The following is a 21,956-nucleotide window of genomic DNA, read 5'->3' on the forward strand; positions in this document are numbered from 1 at the left end:
AGAGTGGCACTAAGAAGATTTCCAAGTGGGAAGTTACAATGATAGGTTGACAATTAAGTTTCTTACTATGTAGAAGGGTCTTCACAATGACAAACAGACGTACCTTGTACTTACCCATTTGTGACAGGCTATCTGTACAGGCCAAAACTGGCTTATTACTAAGTGTCTAAGTGTTACTCAAATAGTAATGTTATTGGGTCTTGGAAAGTCGTGTCCTTGTGATCAAATGTTTTGTCTTTTGAAAGCCCCTGTCATTTATCAAAAACGGGTTGCTCCTGGCAACACTCAATGCAGGCAGCCATTTTACTTTATTTGACAATGTTTAAACAAGATCTCAACAAGGACAAATACAGTGACATTTTCAGGTTACTTGTTACCTATATTTCCTAGTCAAATGTCCAATCGTGGACAAATAATAATAGGCAAAGTTATAGAAACCATGTCCTTTCCCCTAAGGTTGCTATGTCCCAAAGTGGGCAATGAAAAAAAATACTTGAACAAAAAAATAGTTTAAAAAATTAGCCAATGTAATTGAAAACACATTTATTGGGTGATATTTTTATTTCCATATTAAAACATACAATCATGACTCCATTGTCCTTATAGACAATTCCATGATGCATTGACCTCGAATTCTCCTGGGTCTAGAAGTCTTTTTTTCCCCATTTTTTCAAAGGTATTTTTATTACACCTATAAATGCCATACAACCTGTTACACCACATTGTAATTTTAGGAGTTAACAGTGGGTGACAAACTAGAATTTTTAGGTATATATATAATTTATTATATGTTTGGGAACTTTATAAATACATATACATGTAAAATTCATGAAAAAAAAAGGTGGAAACATTAACATCAATAGATTTTACATGTGATTGTATGATGTTACTATTATAATTTTCCATATGTCTTAAATTGATCAAAGGAAAAATAATATTAATGTCAAGAATACATCATAATATGTTTAATCTTTCTTTTGTTGCTGGATACTGAGGTACTTTCCAGTTCTGAATTCCAACCCTCACACTAGCGGAAAACTCATTTTTATGAATGCACATCATCAGGAAGTATAGCATGGCCTCATTTTCCACACATAACCTGATTTCAAGTTTGACTTTTTCCTGCCCAGAAGGAAAAGAACTACAAATAGTCCTTTTCTCCTACCATGAGTCAGTTTACTGTTTGTGGATTGCCCAGATTGCTGAGGAAATGATGATTGTAGGTAGGAGGTCATGATTGTCATGAAAATGCTTTTTTAATGAAGGACTCAGCAAATCATCCACTGCCTCATGCCCATGGTGCCTCCAGAGGTAGTGTGCAGCTTCAAAACAATCATGTACTCGGTGAAGTGAACAGGGAAGGTACGCACTGCCTACAGTCAGGGTAAATGTCTGCATTTAGGTTTCCAAACGGTTTATCCTTTTTTGTGTGTTAGTCTTGCCTCAGAACATGGTGTCTTCCATGTTCATCATCCTTTAAATTCCACTGATTTTACGTCAAAGGAAAGGAGGCCTGGAATAGGGCGGTGAGAATGACATCTTCCTCCCGTTGGAGCTAAGGCTCTGATGAGCTTTGCAGCATGTGTAGCAGACACTGAAAATCTTCCTTGCTGAGGGGTGTTTGGGGTGGTGGAGAGCTCTGCTCCTGTGAATCTGGATTCAGAAGAGGTTGTGCCTTTTACTGTAAATCTGTGGTTGGCAGATGTTGATTTAAAGGCTTGATGTTTCCAGATATTGCTGGTGCACTTGGTCAAAGAGAAGAGATGGCTCTTCAGCTGACTGAGCGAGACGCCGCTGCAGGTCTATCTCAATGGGTCTTGGGTATCCAAGCATCCCTTCAGGAGGTTCCATTCTGCACTCAGAGCTTGGCACTACTCATCCCACCAATGAATTCTTGATTCCCCAATGCCCATTTCCCTAGCTGGTTCTTCCCTAGTAGCAACACCAGGGAATTGGATCTTCTTGAAGGCTTGAGAACAAGGATACTGATCTGAAATCTCGACATGTGTGTCCGGTTTCTTCTGTGTCCTGTTCCTAAGTATTCTTGCGTCCTAAGCAAAGGCTGATCCAGAACCTGGGTTTGATCTTCTAAAGAGCATCAGGCCTTTAATTGTCTCGCTCTGTGATTTTGAAACCACACCTGAATTCTAGACTCCAGAATACCAATGTCTTTGGCTTGCTCTTCCCTAGTAGATATATCAGCATAAGGGTTCCCCTTAAACCATAATTTGAGGATATCCTTTTGTCTCTGGTTCAAAACAATCCTCCTTCACTGGGCTTCTCTTTGTAGGGTATCATTTATGGAACTCGTGGCTGCCATCTTAATTTTGAACTTCAAGTATGATGTTTCCTAGAAGTATTAAAAATGGTTTTGTCATTTAGAGGATCCATTTAGGAAACATATATTGGACACTTCTCCTTTACTCACAAATGTTCCAAAATCCTTTTATTTTTACCTTGTTCATTTTTTGAATGATGGTCCTGGGTCAGAAAATCTAAGTTAGTATTTTTTCTTAGTTTTCTCCAAATTTCCCAGGGATAGCCAAAATTTGCTTGTTCTATTATACTTCATTGCCTTTCATAAAATATTTAAATCAGCCTACAAGCAAATTTTAAAAATCTTTTTAAAAACCAAAGTAAAAGATCAAGAGGAAGGTGGGGGTAGTTTTTCCAAAATCAGTCCTAAGCTGAGTGCAAACCCTAAGTTTCACCTTCCTGGAAGTGAATACAGAAGTATGAAAAGTAATAAATTAAAGCATTCTATATTAATTCTTCAGGAGATAAAAACTCTCTTCCTGATATAAATTCCAGGAAGTTTGATTACTGATCATTATGTAAGGGCTAGACATTATGTTTGATAGCACTTTTGTAAAACCAGCTGAAACATATTTGATACAGATTTTTTTATTTACTAGTCATTCAGTCAGGAGCTATAATGTTAAATTTTATTTCTTATTTTTAATTCTGAAATTACACAAGTATTTAATCAACATATTTTTATTTGCAAAACATTGTGACAAATAAATATACAGAAAAAGTCCCATGAAAAATTCCTGGGCTGGTTTGAGTCTTTTGTGGACCCCAGAAAATCCTGTTCTTCAAGCAAATCCTGTGCTGTAAACCTTTTGTAGACGGGATCTTTTGATTAGATTGCAGGACCCAGGGTGGGTCTTAAACCTTTTACTGGAGACCTATATAAACGGAGGAGAGGGGAGCTGCCATTTTACCCTGCCATGTGAGAGAGAACTCCAGGACCACCTGCATCTACAGAAAGAGAAACCCTGAAAAGCTGAGAGACAGGCCAGAGGCTAGAATCAGGGGAGCAGCTGAAGGTGAAGCAAAGAAGCCAGGAGGAGAGGGGAGAGATGAGCCATATGGCTGGTCATCCACATCTGAGCTTGGAGATAAAGTAAGTCAAGAAAGGAAGGCAGAGAGACCAGCTGCCATTCTGCTTTGCCGTGGTGCAGGAGTCCAAGATTGTCAGCAGCTGGCCCTTGGTTATTATTTGACAGCATCTGTGATGATGCCTTAATTTGTACCTTTTCACAGCTTTGGAACTATAAACTCTTACCTTATAAATTCCCATTATAAAAGCCAACCCGTTTCTGGTATTTTGCACTGGCAACATTTGGCAAACTAAAACAATTCCTGTGTGAAAGAATTCAATGAGAAATTAACATAATTGCCAGAGATATGAGTTAATATAGAGCCATTGCTTAGAGCATTGTAAGTTATAGTTTGTCAGCATGTTTCTAAAACTTTTCAAATATTATCATATCCAGCTTTTTGGCAAGAATCAACAAAAAAATAATTTTAAAGTCAGATTGCCAAGAAAACTTACCAGTTCCTTTAAAAATGAGGTAAGCTTTGCGGGATTATAAAATTGGAAAACATAGATTAGAGAGTCTCAAAATAATTTCTGTCCCCCAAATTCATATTATTGTATTCCTATAGCTACATTCACTAATGATATTAGTGCCCAAGTTTAAAATTTCCTCTAGAGACACTCAATACCTGTTGATCTATTCAGCAAGCACATATTGAGAGCTTACTGTATGCTAGTCCCTGCAGTAGACCCAGGAAACACAGCAAGAATGAAACAAGATAGGCAAATATTCTGGCTTCAAGAAACTCAACTTGAACTATTTAAAAGAATATTTTGATTATGAAAAGACTTGGGTTTGGTGTAATATTCTTAGTCTAACTGAAGCATCCACAAAGAAAGATCTCATTCTATTTGTGACTATTAAAAACTATACAATAGAATGATGAATGTTACTAGCAAGTTTTCTGAAAATAAAGCAGATTAAGTCAGTCTTTCTTTATGCAAATAGTACATAGAAAACCAGGTGTGATTCTCATTGCCTTGGCACAAATGAAATATAATCAAGTAGCTGGAGAATGTCCTGAAAAGTGCAATTAAAATGGTCAAACCATTGGCAGTGGCAGAGGAAGCTATGTTTTAAGGCCAAGCTGAAAATCATGAATAGTATGAAAAGGGTAAAGATATATTTTCTTCTCAGGCCAGAAAAAGTTGAGCTAGAGGTATTTGAAGCTAGAATGGCACAACTTGTTTTTTTAAAATACTTTATATAGGTCGAAAAACCAATTATATAACAGTACTTCAATACAAAGTTAATAATACGATTATTAATGGAATTGAGCATTGTTTGATGAATACTAAAATTCTCTTAAATTTGGCCAGAATGCATTCAGGCATGCCCTTACACAACTGCATTGGAATTACTGTCAAAATGAAATTTTAGATTGGATTTGAGAACAATCAAACAATTCTATCTATATATATTTTTTTAAGATTTATTTTTATTTATTTCTCTTCCCTTCTCTCCCCCCCCCATTGTCTGCTCTCTGTGTCCATTCTCTGTGTGTTCTTCTGTGACCGCTTCTATCCTTATCAGTGGCACTGGGAATCTGTGTTTCTTTTTGTTGCATCATCTTGTTGTATCAGCTCTGCGTGTGTATGGCAGGCTGCACTTTCTTTTGCGCTGGGCGGCTGTCCTTACAGGGCGCACTCTTTGCATGTGGGGCTCCTCTACACTGGAGACACCCCTGAGTGGCAAGGCACTCCTTGAGCGCATCAGTACTATGCGTCGGCCAGCTCCACATGGGTCAAGGAGGCCCCGGGTTTGAACCGCGGACCTCCCATGTGGTAGGTGGACGCCCTAACCACTGGGCCAAGTCCGTTTCCCCTCTATCTGTATTTTGATAATTGTTGAAGGAAACTTGGAAGTGACTCTAAAATATTAATCCCTATTGAAACCAAAATAAGTGAGTTTATTACTACAACCTCCGAAAAGTATTTTTAAATGAAAAGATATTTTTAGAATGAGAAGGAAGATAACTGAAGAGTGGTATTGTTTTTTTAAAAGATTTATTTATTTATCTAGCTATCTATTTATTTATTTTGCTTTGCTCCCCTTCTCCCCTATCCCCCCTCCCCCCCCAGTTGTCTGCTCTCTGTGTCTATTCCCTGCGTGTTCCCTCCATGTCCGCTTCCATTCTTGTCAGCGGCCTGGGAATCTGTGTCTCTTTTTGCTGCGTCATCTTGTTGGGTCAACTCTCCGTGTGTGCAGCGCTACTCCTGGGCAGGCTGCACTTTCTTTCGTCCTGGGTGGCTCTGCTTATGGGGCGCACTCCTTGCGCCCGGGAGCCCCCTATGCTGGGACACCTCTGCATGGTGTGGCACTCCTTGCACATCCGCACTAGGCATGGGCCAGCTCCACACGGGTCAAGGAGGTCCTGGGTTTGAACCCTGGACCTCCCATGTGGTAGGCGGACACTCTATCCCTTGAGCCAAGCCCGCTTCCCTTGTTATTTTTTAAATGGATTTCCCTTTGGTAGTTAAGGTTCTTGTCCCATTCAGAATCTTTAATGTAGTAAACACAACTTCAAGAATTTTGCCTCTCTTCATAATATTTTTTTCCTGGAAATGTATTGCATTGCTGTTGCTTTCCTTTTTCTAAAGATAAACCCATTGCTTTATTTTTCTACTTTTCCACCTTCCTTCCTCTGATTCATTCTTTATTCATTGAATACTTTAATATTAGAGTAAATAGAATATGGCAAATTCTATTCTTTTGTACTTATTTGTGACATGATATGTTTACAGTTATTTAGGAAATATATAGACTTAAATTTATTGACTTAAAATGGCCATATACTCAAAAGATGAATTTATATATGCAGTGATCTGAAGAGATTATAACCATTATTACATAATTTGATTAATTTTGATTAATATTAATTATCCATTAAGGTAAGCAGCTTCATATTAGTGTTGTCTATCTGAAAAAACTAGACCAAAAAACATGGCTTTTATGACTATGTTAGGTATTTTGAGAATAACAGAATTATTTTCATCTTTTATGCAGATTCTGGTTTTTGAACTCCTCAGTGGAAACAAAAGTTATCATTGGTTTCAATGAAAATCTTGATAAAAACACAAATTATTATATTTGGATTGTGCAGTTTTAAAATATTAGTTTTGTTTTCATGTGTATGGTTTCAGGAATTGTAATTTTATTTTCAAATGACCATGGTATGATGATGGTAATACAGTTTTGTCAGTAGGAAAATATTTTCTTCATTGCCTAAAATAAAAGGGAGATCACTTGAGAAGATTTTATTTGTTGAGTTTATTGGTTTTATGTCTTCCTTTTTTCCCAGAAAACTTTCTTTTTAAGATTAGAATTGTAATTCTGCTTTCTGGTAAAACAATAAATAACTAGAAAAGTAAGGTATCATATGAGGCCGCTTTGAGATTTTTGGTCATTCAAGAATACAAATAGATGAGGATGAGAAATATTGGTTTATTTTAGTAGCCATTCCTGCTGCTTACTAATATTCTGTTCTTTGAAAAGTTCCACATTGCCTTGAGGTAGCATGGCTATCTATTTTCTTTAACCAGTGAAGTGTGAATCATGAGTGTCACTTCCAGGCAGACTATGTAATTGCCAATGCAAGCTCTCTTCTGCTGTCTTTTCCTGTTTTAACAATTATGTAAGCACATTTTGAGATGCCATGAGATCAAGGAAATCTGGGATGCTGAGCCAAAATGTGGAGAAATGTTGTGCTAGGGAGGCTCTCATAACCACAGAGGACTTTGCAGGTGCAAGAAATAAATTTGTGTTTATTTTTGAGGGAAAACTGAAATATTCAATGCACAGCAATGTATTTATTGGGGTTCCACTGCTGGTAAGCTGAATATAAATAGAATAAATTTAAACATTTACTTGCAGGACAGGTAATACAACTGACAAGAGAACATTATCACTGACATTTTTATGAAGGCATCTTGCCATTTAGTAGAGTAGATAACAGAGTCAATGGAAGAAAATGACCATATTGTGATTTCTTCTTATATATAAAAGGCAGAAGAAGAAAAGTACTAAACAAATTAAAATGAATAAGTACCTCTTCTTTTTTCTTGCCTGGCATCTCCTTCTCCCCTTTCTTATAACCAGAAAATTTTTATTTTTATTTGGAGCTTTGTAGTAGTTCTGTTGAAGGTTTTGCAATAATGGTTGGTCAGACACATGGGCCTTGGAACTGACAGTTTGTTTTCATAGATGCAAAGTGTACAAGTTTAGCAATGGATACTAAGAGATGTCAAGCTGGGGGACTAATTTGTTGAGCTTGGCTTCTCAGTCTCCTTTCGCCTTTGGAGGATATATGTTCGTGTTTCCTCTGAAGGCAGAGGGAGATATTCTAGGTCCTCAGAAACTCTGAAAGCAGCACAAAATGTTGCTTATACTCCTGAACATGTCATCCTGAAAACTCAGCATAATTACCTTATGTCATTGCGAAAACTGCCTCAAGCAAGCTGTTTTTCCTGGATCTAACATCTGGATTTTGTGTATAATTCCGTAATGTGTCAACAGTGACATTTTGTTGTATTGGCCACTGGTTACGTATATATGTATATAAATTACCAGATATCACACATGTGTAGCTGCTCTGCAACTACATAATGAGGTAATGGACAGCCTGGAACTATGTGCAGTCAGTGTAAGCACCGGGTGAATGTAGGGAATCCAGGGAGGCCTTGCACTGACCTCCACAAGAACCAACCTCCCCATTCTCAGTCCACGTAGCTTTGACAGGTCTGATTCTACTTCCTGGTGTGAACAAGTGAACCATATCTATCCAATGTGATGTGGAAACTTGGTTTCATTTGGTCGAATGAAGTGATACATAGGATTTTTACTGGGCTATTAGGAAAAAGACAATTTCTTTCTGTTGAAAGTTGCTAAACCACAATATGTAGGCCTAAAAACTGCTTTGGCTATTTTGCCAACATATGGAAAAAGTCTATCTAAGAATAAGGTTAACATAGAAAAAAGAAATTGTAGACAAGGAGGTATTTTTCCTTATGGCATAATTAAGGTGTCTAGATGCAGCTTTGCCTGAAACCAGTAAATCATTACCCATTTCCATATATAAGTCAATAAATGATCCTCTGTTTTTTTTGTCTGTCAGTGTACTCATTATTAATGTACTACTGATATAGACATACACTTCCATAGGTGATGTGAATAGGTACTGCAAATAAGGTATTGGATTTAAAGGAGAAATTATTTGTTCCAGTACCAAGAAAAGCTGGTTCTCTTGAGCAAGGATTTTGCTTTTCTTTTATGGACACCGAATCTTGCGTTAATTTTGTTTTCCTCTTTCTCTAGAAAGCTAAAAACAAAACTTGTGACCTACTTGTGTAATTGAAAATGACTTTTTATATGCATTTTGTTCACGACCCCACCCCTAGATATGATCCTATTTCATCCTCATATTATCCTTACTCTATTTTCATATTTTTTTGTAAAGGGTAAGGGTACATATTTTGTGTAAAGGGGCAGCTAAGAATTAATGAAACAGGCCATTCTTAAGCATTATAAAAGGAGAGCAATTGTATTGTTCTTGCATCAAAATCTAAATATATTAGAAAAAAACTTAAATTAACTGTATGCTATCCAAATGAGGAACAAATTAATTATTAATTTCCAAACATCTGCGAACAATTAAATCACCAAAAAAACCAACAAAGGTATACATTAATATATCTTCAATTAGCTTGACAATACCCTTTGATTCATATGTACTTCGTTTGAAGAAATGATGAGAAAAAATATTTCAGAGATTAAAAATAGATACTGTTTCCATGATGGAAGGAATGAGTAACCATAGACCAGAAAATTGTCTGGTTTTACATCTACAAGATAAACCGTAGAGCCTACTTTTTAGCCACATGATGTCGCTGTCTACCGCAGAGTGTTCTCTAAGAAACGAAAAATACCCGATGCCCACCGTGACACGAGAGAAATAGAACAAAGAGAAGCAGCAGGACTAGAGCGAAGAATAGAAGACGGTGTTTATACTTTTGAAAAATATGTTTTTCTAATTTGATCAACTCACTGAGTACTGGTAATGGTGTTTTCTCTGAGAGGGAGCCGGGAAGTCCGGCGCCTGCCGCTCGCGCTCCTGCTCCTCGCAGCCTGGGCGGCGGCGAGCGGCCAGCTCCACTACTCCGTCCCCGAGGAGGCCAAACACGGCACCTTCGTGGGCCGCGTCGCGCAGGACCTGGGGCTGGAGCTGGCGGAGCTGGTGCCGCGCCTGTTCCGGGTGGCGTCCAGGAGCCGCGGGGACCTTCTGGAGGTGAACCTGCAGAACGGCATTCTGTTTGTGAATTCCCGGATCGACCGCGAGGAGCTGTGCGGGCGGAGCGCGGAGTGCGGCATCCACCTGGAGGTGATGGTGGACAGGCCGCTGCAGGTTTTCCACGTGGAGGTGGAGGTGAGGGACGTTAACGACAACCCGCCGGTATTTCCAATGACAGTGAAGACTCTCCGGTTTTCCGAATCTCGGCCTCTTGACTCTCGGTTTCCTCTAGAGGGAGCATCTGATGCAGACATAGGAGTAAATGCTCTCCTGTCCTACAAGCTCAGCTCCAGTGAGTTTTTCTTTTTAGACATACAGTCAAATGATGAACTAAGCCAATCATTGTCTCTTGTGCTGAGGAAATCTCTGGACAGAGAGGAAACTGCAGAGGTTAATTTGTTACTGGTGGCTACGGATGGGGGCAAACCTGAACTCACAGGCACGGTTCAAATTCTTATTAGGATATTAGATGTGAATGACAACGAACCTAATTTTGACCAATCAGTTTACAAAGTACAATTGTTAGAGAACATCGCAAATGGAACCTTAGTGGTTAAACTAAATGCTTCTGATGCAGATGAAGGATCAAACAGTGAGATTGTGTATGCACTCAGTAATGATGTGCCCTCCTCTATACAGGCCAAATTCAAAATAGATTCTAGCTCAGGGGAAATGAGAATCATAGGGCAATTAGATTATGAAGAAAAAAAATCCTATGAGATTCAAGTCATTGCATCTGACAAAGGAAGTCCATCAATGTCCGGTCACTGTAAGATTTCAGTAAAACTCGTGGACGTCAATGATAACACACCAGAAGTGTTGATAAAGTCTCTCGCACTCCCCATCCGGGAAGATGCGCCCCTGGGCACAGCTATCGCCCTGATCAGCGTGTCCGACCGCGACTCCGGGGCCAACGGGCAGGTGACCTGCACCCTGACGCCCCACGTCCCCTTCAAGCTGGTGTCCACCTTCAAGAACTACTATTCGCTGGTGCTGGACAGCGCCCTGGACCGCGAGAGCGTGTCGGCCTACGAGCTGGTGGTGACAGCGCGCGACGGGGGCTCGCCCCCGCTGTGGGCCTCGGCCAGCGTGTCGGTGGAGGTGGCCGACGTGAACGACAACGCGCCGGCCTTCGCGCAGCCCGAGTACACGGTGTTCGTGAAGGAGAACAACCCTCCGGGCTGCCACATCTTCACGCTGTCGGCGCGCGACGCGGACGCGCAGGAGAACGCGCGCGTGTCGTACTCGCTGGTGGAGCGGAGGGTGGGCGAGCGCGCCGTGTCGAGCTACGTGTCGGTGCACGCGGAGAGCGGCAAGGTGTACGCGCTGCAGCCGCTGGACCGCGAGGAGCTGGAGCTGCTGCAGTTCCAGGTGAGCGCGCGCGACGCGGGCTTCCCGCCGCTGGGCAGCAACGTGACGCTGCAGGTGTTCGTGCTGGACGAGAACGACAACGCGCCGCGGCTGCTGCTGCCGCCCGGGGCCGGCGGCGCGGGCGGCGCGCTGAGCGAGCTGGTGCCGCGGTCGGTGGGCGCGGGCCACGTGGTGGCGAAGGTGCGCGCGGTGGACGCCGACGCGGGCTACAACGCGTGGCTGTCGTACGAGCTGCAGGCGGCGGCGGGCGGCGCGCGCGGCGCGTTCCGCGTGGCGCTGTACACGGGCGAGGTGAGCACGACGCGCGCCCTGGACGAGGCGGACGCGCCGCGCCAGCGCCTGCTGGTGCTGGTGAAGGACCACGGCGAGCCGGCGCTGGCGGCCACGGCCACCGTGCTGCTGTCGCTGGTGGAGAGCGGCCAGGCGCTGAAGGCGTCGTCGCGGGCGTCGGCGGGCGCGGCGGGCGCCGAGGCGGCGCTGCTGGACGTCAACGTGTACCTGATCGTCGCCATCTGCGCCGTGTCCAGCCTGCTGGTGCTCACGCTGCTGCTGTACACGGCGCTGCGCTGCTCGGCGCCGCCGGCAGGGGGCGCGTGCGGGCCGGCGAAGCCCACGCTGGTGTGCCCGAGCGCGGCGGGGAGCTGGTCGTCGTCGCAGCAGAGGCGGCCGAGGGTGTGCTCTGGGGAGGGGCCGCCCAAGGCCGACCTCATGGCCTTCAGCCCCAGCCTACCTCAGGGTCCAGACACCGTGGAAGAAAGACAACAGCGCCCAGAATCAGAGCACTTTGGAAAGGTAGTCCTTTAATTTTTTCCTGCCAATTCTAGAACTTTTATTTCCTTTATTTTTTATGATATCGATTTATTATTTAGATTTATAGCTCTGCTTTATTTTATATCATTATACTCCCGTGTTATATGGAGAATGAATTAGAGGTCAATTTCTTCCATTGAGAAGAGTTTACTGAAATCCTTTCCTTATTTTTACGTTTATGTCATATTCTGCTCCAATTACCTTTTTCATAATTAAATTTTTGAAATAGAAATTTGAAGGGTTTATAATATGTAAGCAACATTTGAAAATTTAATATAACGCATACATATCTCTTAATTTATTACTTAGGGGAAAAATTTAATAATACGATTACATAATACATTCTATTAGTCAAAGTGGGGGCTGATGTAAATTACCAGAAATCTGCTGGGCGTTAATAAGGGTATTTATTTGGGGTAGGGGCTTACAGATACCAGGCCATAAAGCATAAGTTACTTCCCTCACCAGAGTCTATTTGGAGCAAGATGGCTGCCGACTCGCACGAGGGTTCAGGCTTCCTGGGTTCCTATGTACCAGGGTCTTGCTTTTCTCTGGTTCAAGGCTCCTTTCTTCCTGGGCCTGGCTTCTCTTTCCTCTGCGTGCTGACTTCCCAGGTCTTCAGCGTCAAACTCTAACATCAGAAATCCCCAACTCTGTTCTTCCCCATGCCTTTTATCTGTGAGTCCCCACTCACCAAGGGGTGGGGATGCAACACCGTAATCAAAACTCAATCATGCCCAGGTACAGATCAGATTACAAGCATAATCCAATATTTCTTTTTGGAATTCATCAATTATATCAAACTGCTACATACGTATTTCCGGTTTACATCATCCATCCATTCTGGCAGGATATGTTTGGAATATGTGTTATAGATTCTGGATATTTCCTTGATTATTCTTTGAATCTTGAATTCATTTGTCTTTACTATTTATGCAAAAGTTAGTAAAGTATTTATTTTCCTTGTTTTTAATAGGAGCTTGAATGAATGCCAGGACTCCCATAATTCTCTCATAGGTCAGTACAACACGTGACAGCACTTAATAATAGCTAATCCTGGGTTTGTTTTTTATTATTAAAATAATCTGTTATTTGGAATTAAGATTTTACACTTGAAAATCTTTGGAGTTTTATGGTACATTAGAGAGTTTACTGATGAAAGAGGCCCTGTCAATTTTGTTTAATTTTTTAAAAAATCTTAACATTTTAAAATCACTTTGTGGTTTAGCCAGGTGTTTGGACTTTTCTTCTTCCAAGGTAGAGCACAATAACCTAGAGACATTGTGTGAGTGAGTGGATTAGTCATCCTTCCATTATCATCATTGGGCTTCACACTTTGTTGGTCTCACACTGTGTGGAGATTGATCTCTTTCTTCTGGCATCTTTCTCTAGAGCTAGGGTAACATTTTCCATGATCATGTAGGTTCACTAATTTTCACCTGGCATTATCTATATTCCAGGTGAGGCTGGAGTTTTTCGAAAAGATGAAGACTGGTATTTGAAGACAACATTTTTATTTGAAACTTGTTTTTTGGGTAATTAAAACACTAAAGTTGCCAGGTAAAAGTTACACTTGGAAAGGAATTTACTTTTTCAATCAAAGGAATATGTGTCAGGATGAAATAACAGAATAAAAGTCTTCTCCTGAATTGGTTCTTATTTATTTGCTTTTTGCCCCAAAATATATGTGAATATTAATGAATAATAGAAATGAGTTCCACTCAGTGTGATGTTAGCCTCAGCCTTTTCACAGGTAGGTCAGAACAATTTTGAACTCCATTAAGAATAGTCTGTTTCTACAGGAAACCTCTTGGCTCCTCCAAATGAATACATCTTAGAACACAGTGTACATATTTTCTGGTCAATCAGAAAATTTCAACTGAGACTGCACACAGAAAAAAAAAATGGCTTAGATAAGTGAAGAAAAAGCTCTTTCTTGGGAGGAGCCACCCCGTCTAAAGTGTCATAGCTACTCAATATCTCCCTAGGTTTTCTGTGCAGAATGTATGAATGCTCAGGTAGAATTTATACTACTGGAAGCCTGGCCATTACATTTCTACTACAGGTAAATACTATGTCCAGGAGTGCCCAGATCCCCAGGAGTCACAATCTATTGCTCTATAAATTCTTACTGGTTTCTTATTAATTAAAAAAATTTTTCCTTTATTTTGAGGTACCGGGACTGGTGATTGAACCTGAGACCTCATATGTGGGAAGCCAATGTTCAACCACTGAGCCATATCAGCTCCCTTCTTATTAATTATTTACACTTTTATTAAGTTGCCTAAGTGGATATCTTGGTAAGAGAGGAAACTACTCACTGATACCTTATCCACACATTGGTTCAATCTTCTAAATTCATAGTTCCTTTAAAAATTTTATCTTCTGATGATTATAGAATCTGCTCTGTTGTGACATTTCATTTTGTCATTAGTATAACTTAAATGTCATAAAATGCACAGTATTAAAACAAGTTGTCAAAGGCATATCATGACTATGAAGTCTATGATGTTTTAAAGTTTTAATTTTATCTCTTATTTTCAAAATAGCTGCCACCTTTCAAAATTCATCAAAGTAGTAACTGGCATATTGATGACTGTAATTATTTCCCAGAGTCATTTATTTTTCAGAAATAATTCTTATGTTTACTTACTTCTTCATTAACTATTAAATTAGAATCAATAAGGAATTATTAAAGTTTGATATTAACAAACATCATTAATGTAAATTCTCCCTCTATGCTTACTTGAGAAAGTCTATTTAAAATATTTATTAAAACATTCATTAAAACAAAATTATATTTTACTCTACTTTAAATATGGAAAATAAAATATGAGTAAGATGCAATCCTGGCCTGCACTCAGTGAATACAGAGAAAAAATGGTATAAAAACTTTTCTTCCAATGCTTAGGTCACATATTTTATTTCATTTTAAAAAGATGTTTGGCTATAGGCGAAATTGGATCATTTGTTTTGACCGTTCTCTTAGCTCCTTAATTACAAACTCTTTCCATGAATTTTCTCTGTCCAACATCCAGAAGCTCAGAAAGCTCATTCCTCTCACTGAATTCACAGAGTTCTTTAGAATATTTCACTGCTTAGTCTTATATATATTGGGTACCTATGTTTTCAAAGTTACTTTTCTCTCTTCATTAATTGGTTAAATCACCAATTCTTTCAAGTAACAACTTCTAAAGAAACCAGAATCCAGAAATTCATCCAAAATGGAGATAATTAAAACACACAATTATTTCATATGTGAACATGTCAGAACACAAAAGTACATTGAAAAGTATAAATGGTGTGGAAACATTAATATATTTTTGTTTGGTGCAACATGAATATAACAAATATTCAAAGTACACAGTATTGTTATGCAGCATAAAACAATTCTACAATAGAACTGTACTGTGAAAAACTAACTTCTGATATCTTGATATAAATAGCAGGTATGACAGCTAATCAAGATACAGTCCTTGAATAAAGGACAGAGGAGTTATTGAACACATTTTGTAAATTGACAATTGCCATAATAATATAAAAGTATAAATATGCACACTTTATGAATATTTCATTGTCTAGATGTTTCCATGGTCATATATCTCAAAGATCTTATTTTTCTATAAAATGTGGCCTGGGAGATAAAGTGGTTAAAATAAGGCACCTCAAGTTAGACTGAGATCTCACCAGCACCTCCAGTTAATATCTTTTGATTCTATATGTTTTCATTTCCTTCTTTCTAAAAAGTGAATAAAGTTATTACCCACATCAGGGGATTGTTTTGAGAATTCCACAGGAAAATCACATTATAAGAAAGAGAACAGTGCCATTCATATAGGAAACATATCCAAAAGTTGTCCACTGCTGTTATAACAGTAATCAAGGTCAATATTGTACTGTCTTATGAAATGGCATAATGGAAAGTACTGAATTAATATAAAAGTTCTGTGGATATTTTTATAAAATATAAAGACTTCGAGGAATGTGCAGAGGAATTAACTCCTGAAAATTGAAATTTTGGGAAAGTTAAAAGGGAATATAAGGAAATGAAGATAGACATTATTTAATACTTACACATTTAGCCACTTGATGTCGCTGTCCACCACAAGGTCTTTATCCACAAAAGAAATACAGGGTGCACTGCGCACTCAGATGCTGCTTTTCGTCACCATCTCTGAAATACGGGTACGGTAAGGAGATTTAAGAAATGAAGAATAAGGAGATCAAATTACTTCTTTGATTTTGAATCAATGTAAGAGCGATCCAATATTTCGGAAAAACTTGCAATGGTGCTTTCTTGGCGAGAAGACCCGGGAGCCCCACCTCTGCCGCTCGCGCTCCTGCTCCTCGCAGCCTGGGCGGCGGCGAGCGGCCAGCTCCACTACTCCGTCCCTGAGGAGGCCAAACACGGCACCTTCGTGGGCCGCATCGCGCAGGACCTGGGGCTGGAGCTGGCGGAGCTGGTGCCACGTCTGTTCCGGGTGGCGTCCAAGAGCCGCGGGGACCTTCTGGAGGTGAACCTGCAGAACGGCATTCTGTTTGTGAATTCCCGGATCGACCGCGAGGAGCTGTGCGGGCGGAGCGCGGAGTGCGGCATCCACCTGGAGGTGATCGTGGACAGGCCGCTGCAGGTTTTCCACGTGGAGGTGGAGGTGAAGGACGTTAACGACAACCCGCCGGTTTTTCCAACAGCAATCAAAAATCTGTTTATTTCCGAATCCAGGTCCCCTGGCTCCCGCTTTCCGCTAGAGGGCGCGTCTGACGCAGATATTGGAACGAATTCTCTGTTGACCTACGGTCTTAACTCCAATGAGTATTTTACCTTGGATGTTAAAAGAAATGATGAGGAAATAAAATCCCTTGGACTTGTGTTGAAAACACTCTTGAATCGAGAGGAAATGCCCGAGCATCATTTACTAATAACGGCGGTTGACGGTGGGAAACCAGAGCTCACTGGCACGACTCAACTGAAGATCACTGTGCTGGATGTAAACGACAACGCCCCAACGTTTGAGCAGACGATCTACAAAGTCAGATTACTGGAAAATGCACCAAACGGTACCCTAGCAGTAATTGTGAACGCCTCTGATTTGGATGAAGGAGCAAATAAGGACATTGTCTATTCTTTCAACACAGACATATCAGCAGATATACTCTCCAAATTCCATCTAGACCCCGTCAATGGATACATCAGTGTAAAGGGAAACATAGATTTCGAGGAAACCAAATCGTATGAAATCCAGGTAGAAGCAACAGATAAAGGAACTCCCCCAATGGAAGGTCACTGCACAGTTCTAGTGGAAATTGTGGACATCAATGACAATGTACCCGAGTTAGTTATCAAATCATTATCACTACCTGTTTCAGAAGACGCTCCATATGGCACGGTAATCGCCCTGATCAGCGTGTCCGATCGCGACTCCGGGGCCAACGGGCAGGTGACCTGCACCCTGACGCCCCACGTCCCCTTCAAGCTGGTGTCCACCTTCAAGAACTACTATTCGCTGGTGCTGGACAGCGCCCTGGACCGCGAGAGCGTGTCGGCCTACGAGCTGGTGGTGACAGCGCGCGACGGGGGCTCGCCCCCGCTGTGGGCCTCGGCCAGCGTGTCGGTGGAGGTGGCCGACGTGAACGACAACGCGCCGGCCTTCGCGCAGCCCGAGTACACGGTGTTCGTGAAGGAGAACAACCCTCCGGGCTGCCACATCTTCACGCTGTCGGCGCGCGACGCGGACGCGCAGGAGAACGCGCGCGTGTCGTACTCGCTGGTGGAGCGGAGGGTGGGCGAGCGCGCCGTGTCGAGCTACGTGTCGGTGCACGCGGAGAGCGGCAAGGTGTACGCGCTGCAGCCGCTGGACCGCGAGGAGCTGGAGCTGCTGCAGTTCCAGGTGAGCGCGCGCGACGCGGGCTTCCCGCCGCTGGGCAGCAACGTGACGCTGCAGGTGTTCGTGCTGGACGAGAACGACAACGCGCCGCGGCTGCTGCTGCCGCCCGGGGCCGGCGGCGCGGGCGGCGCGCTGAGCGAGCTGGTGCCGCGGTCGGTGGGCGCGGGCCACGTGGTGGCGAAGGTGCGCGCGGTGGACGCCGACGCGGGCTACAACGCGTGGCTGTCGTACGAGCTGCAGGCGGCGGCGGGCGGCGCGCGCGGCGCGTTCCGCGTGGCGCTGTACACGGGCGAGGTGAGCACGACGCGCGCCCTGGACGAGGCGGACGCGCCGCGCCAGCGCCTGCTGGTGCTGGTGAAGGACCACGGCGAGCCGGCGCTGGCGGCCACGGCCACCGTGCTGCTGTCGCTGGTGGAGAGCGGCCAGGCGCTGAAGGCGTCGTCGCGGGCGTCGGCGGGCGCGGCGGGCGCCGAGGCGGCGCTGCTGGACGTCAACGTGTACCTGATCGTCGCCATCTGCGCCGTGTCCAGCCTGCTGGTGCTCACGCTGCTGCTGTACACGGCGCTGCGCTGCTCGGCGCCGCCGGCAGGGGGCGCGTGCGGGCCGGCGAAGCCCACGCTGGTGTGCCCGAGCGCGGGCGGGAGCTGGTCGTCGTCGCAGCAGAGGCGGCCGAGGGTGTGCTCTGGGGAGGGGCCGCCCAAGGCCGACCTCATGGCCTTCAGCCCCAGCCTTCCGCCATGTCCAGTTGGCCGGGATCCAGATGAGCAGCTGAATGTGGACGTTGATCTTTCCGCCAAAGTGAGTAACTTCGTATGCTATAATAATTATTTCCATTTTTTATTCCCTAATATTTCCACTCCTTTGTCAGCATCTTAATAGTTACGTTACTCTTTTGTTTTCAGTAATTAGATTTTCTACTTGGAGACTGTGGTTAAAATATCTTTGCATTTCTTGTGACTCTTGCCTTGAACCGAGGCAACAATAAGTAGTGAGTTGCACACTTGTGGTTTTGTTGTTATTAGTAGCAGTTGTGGTAATATTATTTTATTGTCAAAGGTTTGAGGTCAAAACTAATTATTTTTTCCTCAGTGAATTCATCATTTAGTGAATTTGTCTCCAGTTTGTGGTGTCAGTGATGCAATTGTTTTTTGCCACTTTTCATTTGGACTTCCTACTAGACGTTAGTCCAGATATCATTGGCTTATTTGATGAGTTCACACTAAATGTGCAACACTCTTTTTTATTATGCTTTCACATTTTCAGTATCAAATATTACTAAACCAATTTTCTTTTATGAAGCCCTTTCACTCTCTCATTCATTTTTGAGGCTCAGTCCCTCCTTTCTGCTTTAATGTGATTTGTTTTAGATCTTGTGCTCCTATCCGGTGATACTACTTACTGTCACTTCATTTCCCAATTGGGTAACAAAATAAACAATAATTTTTTAAACAATTTTGTCTTTTCCATCTTCAGTTACTCATTATATTTATTAGTAAGCCTTCAAAATCCGTAAGAAGTAAAAATTTAATACTCCCTTTAGAATATCATCATTTAGAGGATATTCTTCCTATTAAGAATATTATTACACTTGTAAAGAATTATTTTCAATCTGAATATTTTGTTGAGAATAATATTGTAAATACTAATTTTAAAACACAGCCTGCTAGCAAAACTTATTAATCATTAACCTATTTTGCATATAATATTAATGATCCTTATGTCAAATGATTTTGATAAATCAATATCATTAGTGGTGGCCTTCCTTTAAATACCACCCTTTCTGTTAATGTGTGCTGTGCAGTAAGTCCAAAGCTCTAAATAACTGGTACCAAATAAAATTGACCTGAGACTACTTTCCAGTCATTACTCCATTTAGTTATTCATTTTTAGTTATCCCTCCATGTAGTTAGCAATCAGTTGGATTTCCATCCCTGTTTCTTTGCCACTGAAGAGAATTAGTAACCAGCTGAAGCCTGGTTAACACTCAAGGACCTGGTCACGAGTCAGACATATGAAATAGAAGATACTTCTCCTCATTTTCCCTTTCCCCACTTTAGTTTCTGGCACTATCCTGTGCAACCCCCTTGCCATCAAGTTTTAGCTACAGCATGTCCATCCTCAGTTAACTATTTTATCAGGTTTCATTATCATCTTCTTGTAAATAATGTCATCCAAAGTCCTCGTCTCCTAGAGTATGAATATTGTGGTCTCCAAGTCCATTTCTCCTCTTGAAATTCTTGACTAATGAGACTAATAATACATCTTGAAGAATTTTGAGTTTTTTCTCCTTGGAGATGTATTGCTGCTCTGCCAAGTGAATATTGAATAAGCATCAAATAAATATTCTTTTCCATTCTATTGCAAACCCTTCTCTAGCATTAAATTATTTTTATGAAATAAAATGAATGGATAGGAAGTCCTTGCCACTTTCTTCAAATGTGTTTGACATCTTTCATCATTTTGTACAAATTTACAGTTTGGGTCCCCAAACAGTAAATATAGTCTAATTTATGTTCTGTCAGAAATTTGTATTTTTAAATAGTGTGGCACTTTTTGGGCGAGAGAACCTAAAGCTATTTTCACTAGATTTTTTATTCATCTTAGTAGACAAGGGGGAAAGAGGCTTATCACCATAAAAGCAAAGAAAGTTTGAAAATGGACAATATTATGTCCCTTTATATTAATTTTTTTTATATCAGGAGAATGTATTTTTCTCTATTTATAGGGAATTCTTCATTTCCCATTGACCTTCTTGAACTAGAATGAAAATTAAGCTAAGCCCAGTATTGCAATGTGGAAATTGAAATATATCTTAATCAGAGCAATGACTAAGGAAAATCATTTTTTTCTCTAAAAAAATTATAGAGGCTACTGAGGCATCATGTTTTCCTGAGATTTTAGGTGTCTTGGGAACATCTCTTCTCTTGAGCTTTTGGAAAAGTTGCTCAAATGTGTCATTAATCTTGAGTGGGGTCAGGACTAGCAGTGGCATAATTCGTCCCTATGGCAAACTTAAATGCATTTTGTTAGGCAGTTGAAGTTAATCGGCATAATGTCTATTGGATGAAGTCATCAAATATTAGGGAAGTACCCCTGGCTATCAAAGTAGTAAGACACAATTATTTTCTTAAAATTCATATTTCAAACCAGGAGGATTATGCATACGTACATATATATACACATACCCCCAAATGTCTACAAAAGAGAAATGAATGTAACAAATACTCCTGGTGATTGAATCAGGGAGCATAGCATATAAGAAAGATAAAAGATGTCTGCTCTGTTGGCTTGATCACAAAAGTCTTTATGGTCAGGAAAGTTTTAAAAGGATATAAAATGGGGGGCATTGCTTTATGAAGTTTGGAAATGAAGGTGTAATGAGTATGTTTAGCGCAAAAACGTCTTCGAAGCAGGAATTTATTCAGTTTGATAAAATATGTGAACATTTCAGGACAAAATGGAAGTTTAAGCATATTAGAAACAGAGAACAGGCAGGTACAAATAAACCAGAAGGCATTTAAGAGACAAAATAGAATAGCAGCCTTGCTCATGGGTGTTGAATTGGTTCTGGCAAAGAAAATGATTCACTATACTTTTCCACACAAGCTATTTACTACAACTTCCTACTTCCTTGTCAAAACCTCCTTACATTTCCAACACAGATGACAGTAAAGAAGATATTCAATTAAAGGCTGATGGGTTTTTAAAATTTCCTTCTAAAAACATTTGCAAATTTCTTTTTAATGGCTTATTACTGGGATCAGAAGTTCCCTAATGATTGGTTCCCTCAATTTGTCCACACTGGAATACAAACTCCGAAATGAAGAAGGTGTCATCCTTAGTAGCAACTTCTGGCATTCTTAGTAACAGAAGGAATATGTTTGTCATGAATTTTCCCAAACATTAGTTTACAAGTAATTTTATGTTTATAAAATGTATACTAACCACAGCTGGATTTCTGCAAATTCATACAACTGGGGTGAAAGAAAGATTTCCACTGTAGTAAAGCTGATCCTGGATAAAACAATTAGTGGCTTCAAATGTACCTTAGTAGCACAAAAGACCCCAAAGACTATAAATATACGTGGAAAAGCTGAAAAAGTAATATAAGACTTTGTATAGTAGAGAATGGATTTCTGGAGCTGATACTTACGGTTTGGAGCCACATGATGTCGCTCTGTACTGTAAAATAGATCTGACACAGGAAAGAAAGAAAAA

The 21,956-nt window shown here is 41.3% G+C and overlaps 2 protein-coding genes across 2 annotated transcripts; both read left to right on the forward strand.

Annotated features, from left to right (window-relative positions):
• The first annotated feature begins 9,322 nt into the window (after positions 1-9,322).
• LOC101440307 (protocadherin alpha-2) lies at positions 9,323-12,871 on the forward strand. Its single transcript, XM_058285865.1, has 2 exons — positions 9,323-11,835; positions 12,830-12,871. The coding sequence occupies exons 1-2, from the start codon at positions 9,442-9,444 to the stop codon at positions 12,839-12,841; spliced, it is 2,406 nt and encodes an 801-aa protein (XP_058141848.1). The 5' UTR covers positions 9,323-9,441; the 3' UTR covers positions 12,842-12,871.
• LOC101440739 (protocadherin alpha-3) lies at positions 12,157-21,954 on the forward strand. Its single transcript, XM_058285851.2, has one exon. The coding sequence runs from the start codon at positions 16,140-16,142 to the stop codon at positions 18,612-18,614; it is 2,475 nt and encodes an 824-aa protein (XP_058141834.1). The 5' UTR covers positions 12,157-16,139; the 3' UTR covers positions 18,615-21,954.
• The last annotated feature ends 2 nt before the right edge of the window (positions 21,955-21,956 follow it).

Source organism: Dasypus novemcinctus, chromosome 2 (assembly GCF_030445035.2).
Source record: "Dasypus novemcinctus isolate mDasNov1 chromosome 2, mDasNov1.1.hap2, whole genome shotgun sequence".
NCBI classification, from domain to species: domain Eukaryota; kingdom Metazoa; phylum Chordata; class Mammalia; order Cingulata; family Dasypodidae; genus Dasypus; species Dasypus novemcinctus.